Source organism: Ogataea polymorpha (assembly GCF_001664045.1).
Source record: "Ogataea polymorpha strain NCYC 495 leu1.1 chromosome Unknown OGAPOscaffold_2, whole genome shotgun sequence".
In the NCBI taxonomy this organism is placed as follows: Eukaryota; Fungi; Ascomycota; class Pichiomycetes; order Pichiales; family Pichiaceae; genus Ogataea; species Ogataea polymorpha.
Window position 1 is genome coordinate 1473287 of NW_017264699.1, and position 19747 is coordinate 1493033.

The 19747-nt window shown below is 44.9% G+C and overlaps 12 protein-coding genes across 12 annotated transcripts; 7 read left to right on the forward strand and 5 right to left on the reverse strand.

Moving 5' to 3' along the window:
* Positions 1 to 299: 299 nt before the first annotated feature.
* OGAPODRAFT_46928 (uncharacterized protein) lies at positions 300 to 2357 on the forward strand (the record flags this gene model as incomplete). Its single annotated transcript, XM_018355534.1, has 1 exon — positions 300 to 2357. One exon carries the CDS (start codon positions 300 to 302, stop codon positions 2355 to 2357), a length of 2058 nt encoding a protein of 685 aa, XP_018212730.1.
* A 268-nt stretch (positions 2358 to 2625) lies between these two features.
* Positions 2626 to 3436, forward strand: OGAPODRAFT_7404 (uncharacterized protein; the record flags this gene model as incomplete). Its single annotated transcript, XM_018355872.1, has 2 exons — positions 2626 to 3378; positions 3425 to 3436. The coding sequence occupies 2 exons, from the start codon at positions 2626 to 2628 to the stop codon at positions 3434 to 3436; spliced, it is 765 nt and encodes a 254-aa protein (XP_018212731.1).
* OGAPODRAFT_86569 (uncharacterized protein) lies at positions 3437 to 4557 on the reverse strand. The gene has a single exon (XM_018356839.1). It carries the CDS (start codon positions 4487 to 4489, stop codon positions 3467 to 3469), a length of 1023 nt encoding a protein of 340 aa, XP_018212732.1. The 5' UTR covers positions 4490 to 4557; the 3' UTR covers positions 3437 to 3466.
* A 900-nt stretch (positions 4558 to 5457) lies between these two features.
* OGAPODRAFT_15960 (uncharacterized protein) lies at positions 5458 to 6899 on the forward strand. Its single transcript, XM_018354079.1, has one exon. The coding sequence runs from the start codon at positions 5563 to 5565 to the stop codon at positions 6850 to 6852; it is 1290 nt and encodes a 429-aa protein (XP_018212733.1). The 5' UTR covers positions 5458 to 5562; the 3' UTR covers positions 6853 to 6899.
* Positions 6900 to 7052: 153 nt separating this feature from the next.
* OGAPODRAFT_98804 (uncharacterized protein) lies at positions 7053 to 8655 on the reverse strand (the record flags this gene model as incomplete). The annotated part of the gene is made up of 1 exon (XM_018358048.1): positions 7053 to 8655. The coding sequence occupies exon 1, from the start codon at positions 8625 to 8627 to the stop codon at positions 7053 to 7055; it is 1575 nt and encodes a 524-aa protein (XP_018212734.1). The 5' UTR covers positions 8628 to 8655.
* A 148-nt stretch (positions 8656 to 8803) lies between these two features.
* Positions 8804 to 9985, forward strand: OGAPODRAFT_93146 (uncharacterized protein; the record flags this gene model as incomplete). Its single annotated transcript, XM_018357283.1, has 1 exon — positions 8804 to 9985. One exon carries the CDS (start codon positions 8804 to 8806, stop codon positions 9983 to 9985), a length of 1182 nt encoding a protein of 393 aa, XP_018212735.1.
* A 122-nt stretch (positions 9986 to 10107) lies between these two features.
* OGAPODRAFT_93147 (uncharacterized protein) lies at positions 10108 to 13661 on the forward strand (the record flags this gene model as incomplete). Its single annotated transcript, XM_018357284.1, has 1 exon — positions 10108 to 13661. The coding sequence occupies one exon, from the start codon at positions 10108 to 10110 to the stop codon at positions 11635 to 11637; it is 1530 nt and encodes a 509-aa protein (XP_018212736.1). The 3' UTR covers positions 11638 to 13661.
* On the reverse strand, positions 11382 to 13671 carry OGAPODRAFT_75753 (uncharacterized protein; the record flags this gene model as incomplete). The annotated part of the gene is made up of 1 exon (XM_018356075.1): positions 11382 to 13671. One exon carries the CDS (start codon positions 13669 to 13671, stop codon positions 11638 to 11640), a length of 2034 nt encoding a protein of 677 aa, XP_018212737.1. The 3' UTR covers positions 11382 to 11637.
* Positions 13672 to 14244: 573 nt separating this feature from the next.
* OGAPODRAFT_15962 (uncharacterized protein) lies at positions 14245 to 15752 on the forward strand. The gene has a single exon (XM_018354080.1). The coding sequence runs from the start codon at positions 14314 to 14316 to the stop codon at positions 15715 to 15717; it is 1404 nt and encodes a 467-aa protein (XP_018212738.1). The 5' UTR covers positions 14245 to 14313; the 3' UTR covers positions 15718 to 15752.
* A 327-nt stretch (positions 15753 to 16079) lies between these two features.
* OGAPODRAFT_15963 (uncharacterized protein) lies at positions 16080 to 17598 on the reverse strand. Its single transcript, XM_018354081.1, has one exon. It carries the CDS (start codon positions 17556 to 17558, stop codon positions 16557 to 16559), a length of 1002 nt encoding a protein of 333 aa, XP_018212739.1. The 5' UTR covers positions 17559 to 17598; the 3' UTR covers positions 16080 to 16556.
* Positions 17599 to 17804: 206 nt separating this feature from the next.
* Positions 17805 to 18670, forward strand: OGAPODRAFT_81917 (uncharacterized protein; the record flags this gene model as incomplete). Its single annotated transcript, XM_018356575.1, has 2 exons — positions 17805 to 18399; positions 18448 to 18670. Exons 1-2 carry the CDS (start codon positions 17918 to 17920, stop codon positions 18668 to 18670), a joined length of 705 nt encoding a protein of 234 aa, XP_018212741.1. The 5' UTR covers positions 17805 to 17917.
* Positions 17805 to 19697, reverse strand: OGAPODRAFT_93152 (uncharacterized protein; the record flags this gene model as incomplete). The annotated part of the gene is made up of 1 exon (XM_018357286.1): positions 17805 to 19697. One exon carries the CDS (start codon positions 19695 to 19697, stop codon positions 18756 to 18758), a length of 942 nt encoding a protein of 313 aa, XP_018212740.1. The 3' UTR covers positions 17805 to 18755.
* Between the last annotated feature and the right edge of the window lie 50 nt (positions 19698 to 19747).

Genomic DNA, 19747 nt, shown 5'->3' on the forward strand with positions numbered 1-19747 from the left:
TAGCGGCTATGTATCTGGGCGTAGAGCGGATGATACGACCCGTCGGCTCGCTGCTGGCGGCAACGTGATCAGCAAATGGTCAGCAGCCGCATGCCCTTACGCTAGACGGCGAGATTGTACCCTGTGAAAGGAACAAAGAAGTACATGCAGTATGCACGATTATCGTCTTATCTAGGAACTAATCGCTCGCGCATAAGAACATGCATAATCATTTTTTAGGAGCATCAGGAAAATCACAGTTTCACTTATCGCCGCCAACATATATTTAGCAACATGTAGTTGTTCTTGAAACCATCAAAATGAGTATCGACGCTTCCAACGGACAGTTCATCATCTTCTCTCAGGGAGTCGGTTACGGAATCGTGATTGGCGTGGGTGCGGTTTTTGCCGTCACCATGGCACTGATTTCGTGGCTACTCTCACGCTACATGAATGAGGTCCAGGACTCAGAAATGCTGTCGACCGCCAAGCGTTCCATTAAGTCTGGACTCATAGCCAGCGCAGTGGTTTCCAGTTGGACCATCGCTTCCACCCTGCTTCTTTCCACAACCACGACGTACAGTCTCGGAATATCTGCCGCTTGGTGGTACGGAGGAGGTGCATGCGTCCAGATCATCATCTTTGCCACTATGGCCATTGAGCTGAAGAGAAAGGCACCTAATGCTCACACTTTCCAGGAAATCATCAAGGTCAGATTTGGAACCGTTGGCCATTTGACGATGTGCTTCTACTCTCTTGCTCAGCAGGTGGTCTATACGGCAAACCTTCTCATCAACGGTGCTTCTGTGTTTTCCAATATGACAGGAACGAGCAAAGAGGCCACCTGTGTGCTTTTGCCGGTCTTCGTTATTGTCTACACTTTGATCGGTGGTATTAAGGCCACCTTCTTAACTGACTGGACTCACGTGGTGATCATCTATGTGATCATGATGACGTTTATGTTCAAGGTCTACGCGACGTCTGACGTTTTAGGATCGCCAGAAAAAGTCTGGGAGCTTCTGAACGAGGCAGCCAAGACGTACCCTGTGGCCGAGAATCTGGACGGCTCGTATCTGACGTTTACGTCGGTGAACAGCGGTCTCTTTGGACTTATTTTGCTTGGAGCCGGATGGGCAGCTGCAGTCGACTCTCAACTGTTCCAGAAAGCCATTGCTGCCAACCCAGCTGGAGCCCTAACGGGATACACTCTCGGCGGTCTGTGCTGGTTCACTTTGCCATATGCTTTGGCAACCACCATGGGTCTGGCATGTCGTGCTCTCGAACAAACCAGCAACTTCCCGGTGCCAGGCGGACTCACGGAGCAACAGCTGTCCAACGGTCTGGTTCTACCAATTTCTGCGTACGCGATTATGGGTAAAGGCGGTGCCATAGCCATTTTGTTGATGGTGTTCATGGCAATCACCGCCGCTTACTCTTCCGAAACCGTGGCTGTGTCTTCATTGCTCACGTACGACATTTACAAGTCTTACATCAATCCAAAAGCAGACGGCAAAAGACTTGTCTTGGTCACGCACCTGAGTGTCATTATTTTCAGTGCCGTGGCTATTGGACTGGCTATTGGACTTGGCCAGGCCAACTTCGACGTGTCGTTCATCACCACTGCCTCCGGTATTATTGTCAATGTCTGCGTTATTCCGATGATCTGCACGCTTTTCTGGAAGAAACTCTCGACCTTTGCATTTGTCGCTAGCAGTACGCTCTCTACGTGTATTTCGCTGGCTATCTGGATTGGATACAGTTATTCAGCATCGAAATCCGTGACCATTACCACTTTGTCTACTTATCGGGCTTTGGCTGCTGGTAACACTGCCGCCATCTTTGTCCCAATCGTGTTTGTGCCGCTGTTCACATACTTGAAGCCAGCAGACTTCGACTGGAATAAATGGAAGACCGAGATCAAACAGGTCGACGACTCTGAGTTCGACAAAGAGCAAGGCTTGACGAACGTTCTGAGTGGGGAAGACCTCACAGAGATTGTCCTCACCAAAGAACAGGAAGAAGACGCCATGATGAAACGCAAAAGAAACTACGGTATAGGTTTGGCTGTCTTCTTTGTCCTCTTCTTTTTGGTGCTCTTCCCAATGCCTCTGTACGGCAGCCACTACATTTTCACAAAGACATTTTTCCGCGGCTATATTGTGGTCACCTTTTTATGGGTGTTCTTCTCTGTCAGTATCGTCACAGTGTACCCTGTGGTGGAAAGTTGGAACGGTATCAAGACTCTCTTTAAGAACATGTTTACAAGAAAGCGGACCCCTGTGCTCTACTCTGAGCAGGTTCTAAGCCAGGTAGCAAGCTGCAGGGCGGAGGCTGAGAACAAAGAGGAGGCCGTCGTGAATATTAGTACCGTTAATTAGCTTAAACAAATATATACTTGATTTCGAGGAAAAAAACCAGTGGCGTGAGGCTGAAGCAGTGCAGCACATGCGGCCCAAATTTCAAGCATGCAGGTTTTATGCGCTTCTCGACCGCCCTGCCTTATCTTGCACCAAAGCGGGCCGACACACGTTATAGCGCAAAAGCACAGTTAATATACATTTTGGGTAGCCGCTATTTTGGCTTATCGAAATTCGCTGAGCATTGAAATACTCATTCTCGTACCACTCCCTGTGATACTCTCCAACTATGGCCATAATACCAGAAGCTCTTTCGGGATCACCCGAGGTGAACAATAAGTACATGGACAAGTATGAAATTGTCTGTGACATGGGAGAAGGCTTTGGAAAATGGAAAATGGGCCCCGATGAGGAGCTTATGCCGTTAATCGACGTCGCCAACATCGCGTGCGGATTCCACGCGGGCGACTTCAACATCATGGCCAAGATGGTCAAGCTTGCCAAGAAATACGACGTCAAGGTCGGCTCGCATCCAGGGCTGCCTGACCTGCTTGGTTTCGGAAGACGGAGGTTTGCCATTCCACCAGACGAAATCTTCAACTTGGTCATGTACCAGACAGGCGCTCTAAAGGCGTTTTTGGATGCCGAGGGCATGCCACTTAACCACATCAAGCCGCATGGAGAACTCTACTTCTACGTGGAGCGCGACGAGGAGGTGATGAGAGCGGTTTTACGGGCAGCACAGATTTTCAAAGTTCCCGTGGTCGGAGCCAAAAACGCTCACTACGAGAAAGTCGCCAAGGAGATGGGCGTCGATCTCATCCAAGAGCTGTACCTTGACGTTGATTGGTCTGCTGACGGAAAACTTGTCCCTCCTGCCCTCTCCAGAGCTAAAAACCCATCTATCATATACAACGACCTGGTGGAAGTGGCCGAGACGGATGAACTCTCATGCGTTTCCGGAGAAAAAATCAAATTCAATTTCGGTGAGACCCCATTCATGCTTTGTTTGCACTCAGACATGCCTACGGCCCTTGGAAATGTGACAGAGGCCAGAAAGGCGATTGACGAAATTAATAAGAAAAGAGGATTTCCTGTGAAAAAAAGTTACTAGTTAATCATATAAACGGTTACTCTATCTGTTTGAAGCTGCCAAACTTCTTCAAATACTGTGATGCAGCGTCGACAATCGATTTCTCCAATGATGTAAACTCGTAGCCGCCAACAGATTCAAGCACGTTGTCAATATCGTAGCCAATCAGTTCAGTTGCGTTGTCTTTTTCTGGAGCACCCACAGCAAGCTTTTCGTTCGGGAAGTGCTTGTTGAGGATATTCAGGATGGTCTGTCCTGTGAAGTGGCCTGCAACGACAAACAGCCGAGTTCCTACAGCCGACTCCTTCTCGAAAGCTAGTTGGTGGAACTTTGCAACATCTCTGACGTCAACTGCCAAGCCAGAAGGCTCACTGACCAGCTCGTCGGTTGGGGGTGTCTTGACGATCCTGTTGATCAGTTCATTGGATGTGTTCAGAGTCTTGGTGACAACAGAGTCGAAAACTTGTGGACCAAAGACGTATGGCGGACAGACGGTTGTGAGCTTGAAATTTGGCTTCTCGTTCTTAACAAAGTCCCATGCAGCCTTCTCCGCATGAGTTTTGGAAGCGCAGTATGCCTCCATCTCGTTTTTGCATTCTTCAAGTTTCATTGGGTTCCAGTCCTGGTTCGTGTACTTGACGTAGTCGGGGGTGAATCTCATGATTGCGGCAAACGAGGAAGTGACGACCACGTTGGTGACCTGAGGAGCGTATTTTTTAATCGACTTGAGAACGTTTTTAGTGCCATCAACAGCAGGCTTGAAGTAGGCCTCCTCAAAAGATTTGTCGTAACCGAAAGAGAAAGGCGAGGCAGTGTGGAGCACGTACTTGACATCGGGGTGCTTCTTCAACAAATCGTCAAAAGCACCCTCAGCAGTGATGTCGGACACAACCTCATAGGAGAGGTTAGCATTGGGGTACTTTTTCTTGAATTCGCTGAGAAGTGGCTCGAACTTGGACTCAGCTCTGGCAGTACCAATGACCGTATAACCAGAGTTTAGCAGGGTGTCGACGATGTGGGAAGCAATGAATCCGTTAGCACCGGTAATAAGCACAGACATTTCACTAGCCGATCGATGGAAATAGAAGGGAGATACCCGCAAGCTTTATATAAATTGGAAAATGTTGCCACCGCAAGGTCAGAATTACTAATTAATGCAGAATGTTACAATAGAAAGAAAAATTGGATTGCCTTCCTGCCAAGAAAATTCAAAACGGTTTCGGTCAAAATATTTCGGACTGTTTGACAATAAGCTTCGAAAAGTCGAGAAAGAGGAGTTAATTTCAGAAAGGTTATGAACACTTCGTGCTCAGATTAGTAAGCACACTCAAATATGTCCTATTAGTATGTTCTTCTAAAGGCTTTTTCGTCATGAGTAGTCCATCCACCTTGTCTGTCTGATTCTTGAACATTACATCCAGGAGTCGAGAGCCTATGCTATGGAATTGGTTGACACCAGCTGAGCTTATCAACTTGTACCTCTGCCGCCATATTCTTCCTGTCTTTCTTTCCTTTTCTGTCCCACGGTCTCAGTTGATTTTTCATTTGAATAGGTGTCTAATTGACTTATGATCGTTCTTGGCAATTTTAGGATCGCTTTGGCTCTAGGTAATTCCATAAGTAAGTTCTGAGAAGCATCTTTCCACGATCCCAAACTTGTCTACGCTGAAAAGCTATGATCGTAGCAAGAGACTGGACCTTTGTGTACGTTGGGATCACATTCTAGTCTGCTATTGTACGAGTCGAATATTTCATCCGGAGTTTAGTCAATTGCCGTCGACCGGCCCTCATAATACACAAAAACTAGCAATCGAATTTTCATCCACACAAAAACCAGGACACCATATATGAAATTATCTGACTCGAAAGTCTCTTCACTTCAGCAATGTAATGTTCCTGAGCCACAATAGCACTTGATTGGGCCATCAGCCAATCTCCCACTCCATCACTATACGCATTTATAATGACCACACTCACACCGCCAATGGGTGGCTCTGCAGCTATAGTTTTGGAGCCACACATCCGGAGCTTTGTTGCTTTCAATCAGGTGAACGGTTGTCACCTTAACCTTGCAACCACTTTTCAGCGGCCTATAAAAGGCCGCATTTTTGGCTGCTTTCTGCATTGCCAACTATGACTTCAACTGCCACCCAAAATCTTCATGCTCTTCCAATCGACAAGGAAATTGAAAGCTTGATTCGATCTTCCGACAACATCTTCGTGGGTACTGTTCCTGGTGACAACCAGCATTTTGGCCCAGACCCAGACGGATTGACCATTTTGCCTGACTCTACCAGGAAGCGTTTGGTTGATGCTGGCATTGACATCTCTAAGGGCTACCCTTCAAGACCAGACAAGTCTCTTATTCCAGTTTATGTCGACGAGGCTGCTGCAATCCGGGACGACGATTACGAATACATTGAGCGTGCCAAGAATGCTGACCCTGAGAAAAAAGCCCTTTTGGGTGCTGCGAAGGAGGTCATTCATTTGACTAACCATATCGGTACTGAGATCGTTGGTTTACAGCTTGAGGACCTGACAGACCAGCAAAAAGACGAGTTGGCCTTGGTAGTTGCTGAGAGAGTTGTTGTTTTCTTTAGAGACCAGAAGCTGTCCCCTCAAAAGCAGTTGGAGCTTGGCGAGTACTGGGGACGAGTCGAGAGACACCCCCAAGCTTCTCAAGTCAATGGCTTGCCTGGCATCACTGTCATCTGGCAGGATTATTTCCAAAGGTCGCTTGGATCCAACTTCACCTACAAGAATATTAACCTAGGCAACTGGGATGCCACCAAGAATAGTACCAGAGGTGCCCAAGTTTGGCACACAGACCTCGTTCACGAAAAACGTCCTGCTGGTATCACTCACCTGCATCTGGACGCAATCCCAGATGTTGGTGGTGACACTCTATGGTCTTCAGGATACGCGGCGTATGACAAGCTTTCTGAAAACTTCAAGAAATTCCTGGATGGAAAGCAGGCCGTGTACGTTTCTGCGCATGGATACCTTGACAAAAAGAATCCATTTTCTGGTCCAAAAAGAATCGAGCGTGTTCATCCTTTGGTTAGAACTCACCCTGCAACAGGATGGAAGGCACTGTACGTTAACCGCACGATGACAAAGAGAATTGTTGGACTTTCGTCTGTTGAGTCTAATTTGATCCTCAACTATCTCTTTGATGTTTATGAGAAGAATGCCGACATACAGGTTCGGTTTAGATGGACCCCATCCAAGGAGGGTTACGGCACATCTGCCATCTGGGATAACAGAGTGTCTCAGCACAGGTCGACTTGGGACCACGAAGGAAGACAGCCACGTCACGGAACCAGAGTCACCTCTCTTGCTGACTTGCCCTACTTTGATCCCGAGTCAAAGTCCCAAAGAGAAGCTCTGGGATTGCCTACGGACGAAAAAGACTTTTTCTAGGGGCCTCTTGGTCCGTATTTATATTCTGAATATGAGCCTGATTCGCCAATTGCGTAACAAAAGTGAGCCGACTAGTATTGGCGACACTACAAGTCCTAACTAATGACAGAAAAACTCACTTAAAGCTGATAATATAGACTCTGCTAATTGATTTTTTAGATATCCTGTGTACCTGCAAAACCCCAGGCACGATTAACACCCTATAAAGGATATATAAATTCCTCGTTTTCCAGGTCCGTCAAATCCAGCATCGAGACATCGACTTTTCTGCGGTCATCTCCTGCTTCCTCAACAAACGCATTTTTCTTGCTGATTATGTTTCCATCCTCATCGAACTCCAACTGAGCTAATCTCTTTTTGTTTCTGCGCGACAGAATAACTCTTATACAGATCAGAAGTACAGAGCTGAAGAACCAGGCAACAACCAATTGAACTATCCATGCTGCATAATATCTCGGCCCGGTAGTCCACATCTGGGGAGCAACTATATTGGCCACGCCATAGCCGATCATGAACACCGTTGTTCTGGTCAACCTTTTCGTATAACCTGCTGAGGAGGACTGAGACCAGCAGAGCCCAAGGATGTAGGCAAATCCATCTGTGTGCACAATGATGCAACCTGCAAGGATGCCAATTTTGTTGGACCAAGGAAGTGCCACGGCCATGATGCCTCCGACGATAGCTGGAACATTCGATATAACAGACAGATAACAAAGCGAGTTTTTGAACTTCGAAAGCAGATATGATCCGATCAAGAATGCTACTGTACTGTAGCCCGCTTGAGCAACCGTAATCAAAGTAGAGTTCAAATTGGACACACCCAACGACGTTGAGATAACTTGCTGTTGGAAATTCATGTTATTAGCAAGCATGCTCGTAAATGCGTACAAGCCGAAAAGCCAAGTGACCGGGTCTCTTATAGCTTCCGCAAACTGATACATCTTGAAATGTTTCTCTTCAATTGACGATCTCGACTGCTTTTTGATGCGTCTGACAATATGGACTCTCTCCTCTATGGAAAAGGCTTTATACGTCGCAGGGTTGTCCGGATAGTCAAAAGCAACCCAAATTGCCAACAAAAGTGTTAGTCCACCGTTGATGATCCAGTAGATCTTCCACCTGCTAATAACATCTCCCTTGTAATGGTTAACACCATAAGCAATAAAGCCTGTCGGAATACCAACGCCAACCGTGCCGATCCAGAAAATCGGATTAATAACTTCCTGTTCTTTCAAAGTGAAAAACATTGCAAGAGTATGTTCAATACATGGCGTAACCACGCTTTCTGTCACACCTAGAAGAAATCTGATAGCTGCAATAGCAGGGTAGTCCTTGGCTGCCAATTGACTGAACATAAGTATCACCCAACATAACAATTGAGCGAGCATGAAGAATCTCAGGTTTACTCTCTGCATGATAAGATGGCCAGGTATTTGTCCAACCAAGTAACCTGCGTAGAAAAGAGAGTTGACGTTACTATATTGTTTTTGAGTCAGGTGTGTCTCTTTCCACATTCCCAAGAGTTTCGAAAACGACATAGCGTTCTTATCGAAAAACATTAGCAAGTTGATGATGAAAACAATAACAAGCACTCTACGTAAAAGCTTGCGATACAATGCTTTTGCCTGGTCTGGGGAGAGCTCTCCAACCATAGCATCGTGTTCTTCCATGAACTTCAACGTGACGTCCGCATTTTTGATTTTGGCAACTAGATGAGAGTCGGGTTCAGACACCTCACTAGTAACAGATTCCTTATGATCCATGGTCTTCTCCATCGTTCATCAAACCGTATCCAGGTGTCATCTTTATATATTGTGTGCTTGAATTAATTTTTTCTCGGAGTGCTTATCAGCTGTGGCATCTTGCGGAAGTAAAAGTTGCATATTCCGCAGCTAGATCTGGATTTTTAATATTTAATGTGCCCTAAATCAAATATGTGGTTCTAGTCAAGATGACTGTTACAGAAGGTATTTTGCAGCATGCGCTGCCACAGGCTGTTGGTGTTTATGGAGGAAGGACCTACAAACTCTCCAAAAAGACAAACCACCGGGCTCGGTACATCAGAGGAGAGGAATTTCCCTTGGTTTTACAAGCAGAGTTTCCAGTAGACCCATCTGAGGACAAATCAGTCTACAGTGAATTTGCAGCCTTTGTAGAAGAGCTGGCCGAAAAGCACGATTTCTTTAAGACACTTATCAGAAAACATGGCGCCTTGGTGATCCAAGGTTTTGGCTCCGATTGCCCAAAGAGATTTGCAGTATTCATTGGCTCAGTTGCAAAGGGATCCCAATGGATTCCTTACGAACAAAATGGAGTTGCTCACCCACGCATAACAATTGCTGAGAATGTCACCACGGTGAACAAGTCAACCGGTCTCAGTAGACTTTATGCCCATCAGGAATTCTCGAGATTTAAACGGTACCCGTCGGTTTTAACTTTTTTTGCAAAAGAACCTTCGGAAACTGGGGGGCATGAAACAATCACCCATGCGACGGAGCTTTTCGACAAGTTGGTTGAGAAGTATCCGGAGTTTATTGAGCAGATGGTCAAGAAAGGTGTTTATCTTACACAAACCTGGCCATATGAACAAAAACTTGCAAACGGATCAGTTTATTCCTGGAAGGCCACACATTCCTTTGGAAGTTTGATCGAAGAAGATGACGATCTTGAGAAACAGAAAGCTAAGGCAGGCCTCATCTGTAAAGAGTATGTTGTTGACGAGTTTGAGTTTACCAAGGATAATGGTCTAAAGTTACATGAGCACACACAACCTGTGAGAAGGGACCCTTATTCTGGCAACCCAATTCTTTTCAGTTCGTTACCGGGCTACTACGCCAAGTACAAGCTTGATTTGGAGAAAAATGGCAGCTCTGCCGAGCCTGCTATCACCTATGACGACGGATCACTTATTCCGTTGGAATACTTGGATTATCTGTTAGAGCAGTCGATTGAGTGCTGCTACGAACACCCATTTCAAAAGGGAGATATCGTATTCATCAACAATTATACATGCTACCATGGAAGGACACCTTACGGGACCCAGAATCGCGAGATCTTGGCCAGCTTTTGGGACGATGCACCAGAATATAAAATTACCCCCAGTGAGTTAAAATATGGGGCGGATCATGTGTAGCCACGTGATTGTGTTTGTTCTTTTTTGATTAGCAGTTTTATAATAATGCGGAATTATTTTGGTTCAGTTCCGCTACGAGCCACAAATATATAACTGTATCTATGGAAAAGCTATGCTGACAAATGACATTATCGGTGAAGAAAGTTGCCATAATCGGTGCCGGAGCAGGTGGATTGGTTACATTGAATGAGCTATTACACACTGCTAGTGACGGATCTTCGACTATTGATAAGGAAAGAGACCGCCATCCACTGCCGGCTAATGGAGCATTTTCAGAGATAACAGTTTTCGAACAAAATAACTCGATCGGGGGTGTTTGGAATTATAGCAAAGAGAAAGACGAGGCATTTCCTTCCGGGGTAAACGAATACTACAGGCCTTCAGAGGTCAGGCCAACAAGATGTCCACCAGCAAGTTTGGATTCGACGTCTAAGGAGTCTCCAATTGAGTCCAAGCCAGTGCAAGGCCTAAGGTGGAACAAAAGCGGCATTTATGATGGTCTCTTTACTAATATTCCGGGTGAATTAATGAGATTTACCTCGGGTCCACCATCTGGTAGTGAGAAAGATGGAGTATATGCACCTTTTGTCACGCACGATCATGTGCTTCGTTACTTGGAGAGTTTTGCAAAAATCAACGATTTAGAGAAATATATACAATTCAACACCTCCGTTGAAAAAGTCTACAAAGACCCAGTGACTGAAAAATGGATCTTGCAGGTGGTGGAAAGCAAGGATAACGTTGATAAGTGGTATCAAGAAACTTTCGATGCCGTTGTCGTTGCCGTAGGAAAATTCAATATCCCTCACTTCCCAAAAATAGAGGGCTTACGCGACTTTGCAACGAAGCATAATAATGTTAGTCATGCCAAGTCTTACAGAAATCCATCCGATCTTAAGAATAAAAAAGTGCTGATTGTTGGAAGTAGCATCAGTGCCGTCGATATTCTACAATATCTTATACCTGTCTGCAAAGAAGTGCATGTATCAACCAACACAATTCCAGGCCAAGCATTAAAGAATAATGAAGCCGGTAAAAAGTGGATCTCTGACGTGCTGACCGACCCTACTTTCCAGATACGCCTTCACCCAAAAATTAAACAGTTTCTGGAAGACTCAGTTGAGTTTATCGATGGTCAAGTGGAAAGCTTTGACCACATCATTTTGGCAACAGGTTACCATACACACTACCCGTTCCTTAGTATACCTGAAAATGAAGGAAAGGACTATGTCAAGGTGAGTACCGATGGTGAAGAAGCCACTCAGCACAACAATGTTAGAAATTTGTATCTATACACTTTTTCCATTGGTGACCCTACGCTCTGTCACATCGGAATCCCAAGAACGCCATTGTTTTTTCTCATTAGCGAGGTGAGTGCAGTAGCGATTGCAGGGGTCTGGTCCAATGCTAATAGTCTTCCTTCCAAAGAGGAACAAAAGCAGTGGGTCGTAGATGCTTTTGCACTTCAAACAGCAGGAATTAAAAGAGTGACATCTGATGCAGCGACAGAGCTTTATAATAAGATTCACAGTCTGGGACCCCGGGGAAGATACAACTTCTTTGAATCCAATGTCATTGATGATCCAGAGGATGCCAAGATTGTACTTAAAGACCTGTTCTACAAAATAGCTAGAGGTGAAATTGAAATTTGATTACCTAACAACATCGGCTACCCTAAAGTCAAATCCTTCGTTTGCCGGTGTACTCAAAAATTCTAAAAGTCCATCTGTGCTGATGTTGAACATGCTCAATGGGTCGTAAAAGTTCTGTTCAATTTGCAACATGCTACCCCAGTCATCACATTCTCTATTTAGAAAGCTCTCTAGGTCTTGCAAGAGTGAATCAATCAAATTCCAGGCCATAGCAGCAGATCCAAAACAGTAGGCTTTTAGATTGTCGTTGAGCTTCCTTATTTTTCCTAGGACTTCCCACAATTTATCGAAGCTGATACCAAATGTTCTGTCGAGCAGTTCTGTGTCCACAATGTTTCCGCACTTGTCAGACTTTAGTAGTATCGATGCTATCGTGAGCACTAAAACCCCATGATATAGTATGTAGAGGTCGGTATGAACCGATCCATTGAATAGTTTGTTCTCAAATTCGTACTCAACAATGTTATAGAGCTGTTTGGAACAGTTGATGGAAGAAACAGCAAGCTGAAGAATCGGATCGTCTTTCGAGATCTGAATGGTTTTTCCACTGTTGACTGCTCGCAGTATCAATAATAAGAAGGGAACCCCCACATTGATGTAGCAATAGTGATATTCCAGGTGCAGGAATATTTGGGGATACGACAGTTCTCCAAGCTTAGAATTGAAAATATCTCCCAAATTTTCGGGAAGACTTCTTCTCCAAGTTAGAAGTTTTTGTCTTAGTTGCACAGCTTTCTCTATTGCGTCGGGAGAACTCAGGATCAACGAGTTCTGGAGGTTGCAAGCCTTAAATTTGAGAAACTGATACAAAATTTGGTGCAATTTGGATGATTCGTAAAAACAAACGTTGCTTGTTAGCTGATGTGATTTAAAGTTAGCACTTATCGTAACATCATCTAAATCAATAGAGCTTGATCGTCCCATTATATTGCTCAAGCGCACTTCATTGTTAAATATCGTCCACCACAGTTCAGAATATTCCTTTTGTAGCCTAGGAACTTCTTGATGAAAGACATCTCTGTGAATTCCAACTGATGTTGCTTGAACCGCGGCTATTTTAAACAAGTTGCAGGCTAAATTTCTTTCCTCGACACTTTCTGAGACGATGGCTATCAGCACGAGCACTCTGATTCCGATTATGCTGCACTTAACACTAATCTGTCCAACTATGTGATCGCGAAATGCTTTATAAATACTCATAAGCCTGTCATTGGTGTCGAGCTCTTTCTCTATAATGAACAGTTTACCAAGTAACCAAACCAGCAGCACGAGGAAACTTTGAATCGAAGACAGAGTCTCACCTTGCCATGATTTCTGCACAAGTTCTTCATACTCTGATCTGCAGACACATATAAAGACATTGTTGACGTTTTCGAAAAATATATCTGCGTAGCGAACCGCTCCGGCTTTATCAATTAGTCCGGAAATTGAAAAGTTCGAGCTCAGAGATACTTGAGGAGATTCCAGCATATTTGAGGCTGCTTGTGACCTAAATTCGGGATTTCTTGGTTTTTGGATTAGCTCTAATATGTTGTGATGGATTGCAGGAGTGCCCAGCGAACCAAGCAGGCGCGGATCACCGTTATCATCTTTAACGATTTGTTCCTGTTGAATATCAACATGGCCCAAACTGTCCACTAAGAATGACTGTGTTGCGAGTTTTTGTTGCATGATACCATCAACGTTCACTCCTACTGCTTTTGCAAGACCGATAACGTCTGCGTCAGATTCAAGTTCTATGTTGGGGACAAGCTTCTTCAAAGTCTGAAGTAGAATGCTTTCAATAGGACCTGTTTTGTCAGAACTGATGTTTGAGTTTCCTAGAAGTTGGCACTTGTATCTTGAGGCATACTGTTTCCGATTAATTAAACTTGTATGACAAATACTGTTTGATTTGATGCATTCAGTACAGGCCTGCGCGACATCTAGCGAAACCACGATGTTGCCGTCCCCTTGGCGCACACACCTGCGCTTTTTCTGTTTGCACCGATCGCAACTGAAAGATGCTTTCTTACGTAGACTCGATTCGACCATCTATGATTCCAGTAAATTTGGCTCTAAGTTTTTATGATATGCAACTGTGGCAGTATTGTGGAGACCAAATTCAGTAGCGGCCGATAAGCCAAAACTTTTACCGTGGACAAAAATTAGGTATGTTCAAAGCTCAAGAGTAAGTTTTGAGCAGCTGATGAGGGCACTACATTGCAAACGATCATCATGAGATCTACGAGATGGACGTGACTCAGTTTTAAGCCATTCAATACCATCCCTCTCAACCTCTGCGGCAAAGTTTCAACAAGTGCATGTTTTTTTACGTTTGAAATCTGTCTCTAGCCATCCTGCTACCATCTTGCGGTATTCTATTCAACCATTGGTTGAGAACAGACAACTTGAGAATGTCTGTGGCTACACCAGGCTTTGATAAAAATCTAGAACCATGGAAAGCGAATTGAACGCAAGCCGTGAGTTGGGCGGTCCTGCGAGCCGTAAACAGACCAACTACACGGTTACATGTTTATCCTCCGCGTCATACCTCGGCTACTTCCATCTAGTGTGGCTAAAATTTGATAAATGATTTGAACTTTTCTTTTTCCCAATCCTTGTCAATCGCTCTTGTGGCGTAAGCCACAGCAAGCCAAACTAAATTTCAAGCCTGTCAAATGTATTTCGTTTCAAATGTCTTATAAGGAACCAATCACAAAGGTAGACGCCAGTCTCGATAATGAGGCTGCCTCCACGACCAGTGCGACGAGTCTCGAGGAGTTTTTGAAGTTAGAGCTTGCGGATCAAGAGGGGGCACGGATCCAGTACAGAACGTGCTCATGGGAGAAGACGGCGGCCCTGCTGTTCTCGGAGTATGTTTGTCTTGCAGTGATGAGCTTTCCCTGGTCGTTTTCTGTGCTTGGAGTGGTGCCAGGAATCCTGTGCACGGTGTTTGTGTCGTTGTGCGTGCTCTACACTTCGCTTACGCTATGGCGGTTCTGCTTGAAGCACCCACAGGTCCAGGACATCTGCGACATAGGACAGCACCTGCTGTGGGGGCAGCGGTGGGCCTGGTGGTTTACGGCGGTGTGTTTTATTCTGAACAACACCTTTATTCAGGGGCTGCACGTGCTGACGGGAGCCAAGTACTTGAACACGATAACCAACCACGCAGTGTGCACTGTGGATTTCTGTGTGGTTGCGGCGGTAATCTGCTTTGTGTTCTCCCTACCACGGACATTTTCTGGGCTGTCGTTCATGGGCTGGTTTTCGGCAGCAACCATGTTTGTGGCTATAGTGCTCAGCATGGTTTTTGCCGGTGTACAGGATCACCCTGGCGGCTGGGATGGGACCACCGGCGTAACATGGCGGCTGTGGCCAGCCGAAGGAACGACATACGTCCAGGGAATGAACGCTGTGCTGAATATTGTGTACACATTCGTGGGACAAATCACGTACCCGTCGTTTATTGCAGAGATGAAGAATCCAAGAGATTTCAACAAAGCGGTCTACGCAGTCACGATCGCAGAGATTGTGCTATACGTGCTGACAGGCACGATCGTGTACGTTTACGTGGGTGACGCGTACATCACGGCGCCGGCATTTGGATCGCTGGCTCCAGTGTACACGAAAATTGCTTTTTCGTTTGCTGTGCCGACGCTTATCTTCCTGGGTCTGCTGTATGCCAGCGTGTCTGCACGGTTTGTGTTTTTCCGTATTTATGACAAGCACAGCCAGCACAGGCGTGACCATACAGTGGTGGGATGGGCAGTGTGGGCGGGGCTGTTGGCGGCAACGTGGGTGGTCGCGTTTGTGATTGCCGAGGTGATTCCATTCTTCAGCGATTTGCTCTCTTTGATGAGCTCTCTATTTGACTGCTGGTTTGGTTTCGTCTACTGGGGACTCGCATATTTCCATGTTCGGGATGTGCGTGGCGGCCTCTGGGACAAGGTCCAGGTCGTGCTCAATGTCGGACTGATTGTGCTCGGGTTCTACATTTTGGGTCCTGGTGTGTACGCTGTGGTCCAGAGTATCATCAACTCGTACCGTGCAGGCGAAGTCGGAGGAGTGTTTGGCTGTGCAGATAATGGTCTATAGATAGGGGTCACTGACACTATAATCTAAAAACCTTGCAATAGTTAGAAGCTCTGCAAATTAGTAGCGAAGCGTAATCTCAAAAGTCACGTGACTAACGATAAACCCCTTGAAAATGCACGATAAAGCATTCTGCACAGCCGTGAGCAGAAAAAAAGCAGAACGGATCCCCAAATTTCGGGCTTTTCTGCCATGCCCCTGTTTTCTTAAGTAGCATGCAGCGTTCGCTCTTGAGGTCTGGCTAGTAAGAGTTGAATAATAATGGGTCAAAATATGGCACCATTAAAAGAACTGACAGTAGTACGATACAGACGCGGCTCGGTGGGAAACTGAACGCAAATTTTATTTAACCATATTAAATGAGACGGGAACATGTTTTATTTGAATTCATTGCCAAAATAAATTTAAGATCGGAATGCGAACTGTCTAAAACTCAAGGAATAGTGCTCCAAAACAAACAGGCACAATCTGTGAGCCTTTACAAGGAAACACTGCACTATAAATCCTGCTTTGTTTAACTGGGGACGCCGTTTAACGTGTACTACAACGAACAGCTTGTCGCGGAAAAAATCCTTGCGAATCTTTCTACTATGCTGGTGTAGGGATGAATGTGAAGTGCTCGTAATTCAGTGTTGGGAGCAGCGCAAACGACAGACAGGGAAGCGGTCTCTGTGTGAGGAGCCTAGTGGTTTTGGTGATCAAAAGTTCACATGTATTCATTCAAAGACACCAATATGGCAGGTGACTCAGAAAAGAAACGGTGACACCTAAGAAGTTCTTGCTAGTTGGCATATTAAGACTACCAAGACGAGAAGTTTTATTATCTGACTGGCAGTACTCTCTCAGTTGACATGAATATTGTAGGCATCCACGGCATTGATGCTAAAAACTCGTTGTTTCTCGTCGTCAGATGCCTCAAGATTGTTTAGAATGTCCATGGTTAAGTTTCTCCATAATGGAAAGGCTGTCTCTCCACCATTAAGCTTGCATACTGGCCAGTCACTTCCCCAAATAACTCTAGCGGGTCCAAATGTCTGCAGCGCATATTCGAAGTAGGGAGTGGCTCTTTGCACAATTTCTTCGTAACTGATATTCTCAGCATGTTTGTCAAGTTCAGAAAACAAACCACTGAGTTTCATGTAGACTGCATTGTTATTTTTCACAGCTGTCTCATGGATGTTATTCATCGAGCGCTTCCATGCATCGAGGTTGCCTGAAAACCCATCAAGTGCAAGATTGGGCTTCCCAAAATGATCTATGACAAAAGTAGCATTTTTCACACTTTCAAACAAAACACACACCTCTCTATACTGGCCATCTCCACGACGATGAAAATCAATTCCTAGCTCAAAGACAAGCTTGTTTTTAGCCATCCACTTGATGGACTCAATGAACTTCTTTGAGACCATGATTCCATCCGGCTTATCTTGCAAAAGAAATCGAAAACCCTTGATTAAAGAGATTTTTCGTGGATTGATATCTTCAAATAGTTTATCGATGTGCAGTTCTAGTATCTGTGGTCCTAAAGGTACCGGTGCCCAAGGAACTATAGCAAGAATCGAGCCTTCTTCCTTGACTGACTGTTCAATTACAAATTTCAATTCTCGTACTGCAGGAGTAAAGCCTTCAAGGCCACTTGAAAGCTCTGTCTTGACGTCTGATTCAATATAGATAATGCCCTTGAAATTGAATCGACTAGTGCCCTGATTCCAGTTCTGTACCCGATACTCGGTTACTGTGTGCTCGCAACTAATTGGAAGTGATTTATCCATCCACCTCAATGAGCTGAGGTTCTCTTCATCGTAAAGATGCACATGAGCATCTATCAAATCTATTTTTTCCATACTGTTAGAACAGGACTGAGAAGGGGTTCAAAGTTTGGCGAGTTCAGTGCAATAATAAAATTGATCGAGACGGACTAAATTGTTCTTGTACGCCATCCCAACTATATTTCCACTTTATTGTTGTGAGATCGAAAACCCGGATTTTTATTAAAAAATATGACCCCGCCAACTTCCCCTCTTTAGGCAACACGTAGATGTCGGCCCTTTAAAATGACCATGAACATTTTTCCGAGCGATTTAGAAATTCAGATCAATACATATATAATTTGGATTTTTTTCAACAATCTCAGTTCAGCAAAGAGATCACACAATTGATCTAGGACTAAGACCAACGGGGTTAATTGGTTCTGAAAAATCAAATGATTCTCCAGGGTAAAGTTGTTGCGATAACAGGAGCTGCCACAGGGATCGGTAGAGCAATTGCTGTGGGGATGTCTCAGCAAGGAGCCAAAGTCGCTGTGAATTACCTTAGCGGCCAAGAGAACGAGATCCAAAGTCTGAAAAAAGAGATTCCAGACATGCTAGCAGTTGAGGGCGATATAAGATATCCCGAAACATCACTTAAGCTTATTGAACAAACGGTGAACAAATTCGGTGAGCTGAACGTTTTTGTATCGAATGCTGGGGTTTGCAAATTCATGGAGTTCACAAAAATTGACTACGATCTCTATAAAAACACTGTGAGCATCAATCTCGACGGTGCCTTTTTCGCGACACAAGCTGCTGCAGCCCAGATGATCAAACAAGGAAAGGGTGGATCTATAATTGGAATTTCTTCCATTAGTGCATTGGTGGGTGGTGGATTGCAGGCCCATTACACGCCTACGAAAGCCGCGATCCTGTAGCTCATGCAGTCAACTGCGTGCGCTCTTGGTAAACACAAAATTAGGTGTAATGCCCTGCTCCCTGGAACGATCAGAACTCAATTGAACGAGGAGGACTTGCAAGATCCACAAAAGAAGGCCTATATGGAAGGAAGAGTCCCATTGGGTAGACTTGGTGTCCCATCAGATATGGCAGGACCAGCAATATTTCTTGCCAGCGACCTGTCTGAATATGTGACAGGCGCCCAGATACTGGTCGATGGCGGTTTGTTTGTAAATCTACAGTAATGAATAATAATCATTATTCGGAGTCAGAAACCCGGCCAGCTATACTGTGATAACGAAACATGGCCATGTAATAGATTGACCTACTTTACAAAACACTTTCTGCGTCCACAATTTCCGAGATATTCTGTTTGAACTGTGACCAGTAACTGTGATCAACGTCCTGGTTGAGTGGCATTCTTCCAAGATAGGTTTCTCCAAACCCTTTGATACTGATCATTTTCTTGATACCCACGACACCAAATCTAACCACCAACTCTTCTGCTCTTGTAGCAATAAACTGAAGCTTTGCTGCTTGCTCATACTGCTTAGCTTGAAATAGCTCGAAAATTTTGACATATAGCTTTGGGAATGCTCCGGATAGTGCATCAACTGTACCCATTCCTCCCACCATCAAAACTGGAAGCAGTATTTGCCCCAATCCAGTGAAAGTGTAGAAATTGTTCTCTTTAGTGACCGGTGACATTGCAATCATTGTGTGGTGTGCGACGTCTCCATGTGATATCTTGGTTCCAACAATGTTTGGATGTTTCGAAAGCTTGACTATAGTTTCTGGCTCCACCACAATATTATTGGTGACTCCTGGATAAACGTATATCATAATGGGCAGACTGGATTGATTTGCAACCTCAGTGTAAAATTGTTCAATAGCTGCTTGTTTGATTCCTGGGCCATAATAGCTGGAACTTAGGACAAGTGCGTAGGATGCTCCAGCTTTTTTGACTGCGTCAATTTCGTGGAGCACTTCTTCCAAGCAGTTTTGAGCCACTCCTGCAAGAATTGGAAATCCAGGTAGATTTTTATGGATGGCCTCAATTATTGAAACTCTCTCTGTTCTTGTTAAATGTGCTGCTTCACCAGTGCTTCCCATCAAAACCAAACCCTTGATACCATTGTCTCTCAAATACTTAGCGTGGGCAATCTGGGTTTCAAAATCTATTGTAACAAGGTCCTTCTTGAAAAATGTAGGGACTGGAGTATAAACTCCAGGTTGTGGTGGTTCAGGAGTACCTGAGACAGTATTGGTCATATTCAGGAAGCTTTCAGAAGCTAGAGAATACGAGAAAACCTTTTAGGATC

Coding starts and splice junctions, on each gene's coding strand:
- OGAPODRAFT_86569 (XM_018356839.1), bottom strand. CDS start 4,489: ATGTCTGTGCTTATTACCGGTGCTAACGGATTCATTGCTTCCCACATC.
- OGAPODRAFT_15960 (XM_018354079.1), top strand. CDS start 5,563: ATGACTTCAACTGCCACCCAAAATCTTCATGCTCTTCCAATCGACAAG.
- OGAPODRAFT_15962 (XM_018354080.1), top strand. CDS start 14,314: ATGTCTTATAAGGAACCAATCACAAAGGTAGACGCCAGTCTCGATAAT.
- OGAPODRAFT_15963 (XM_018354081.1), bottom strand. CDS start 17,558: ATGGAAAAAATAGATTTGATAGATGCTCATGTGCATCTTTACGATGAA.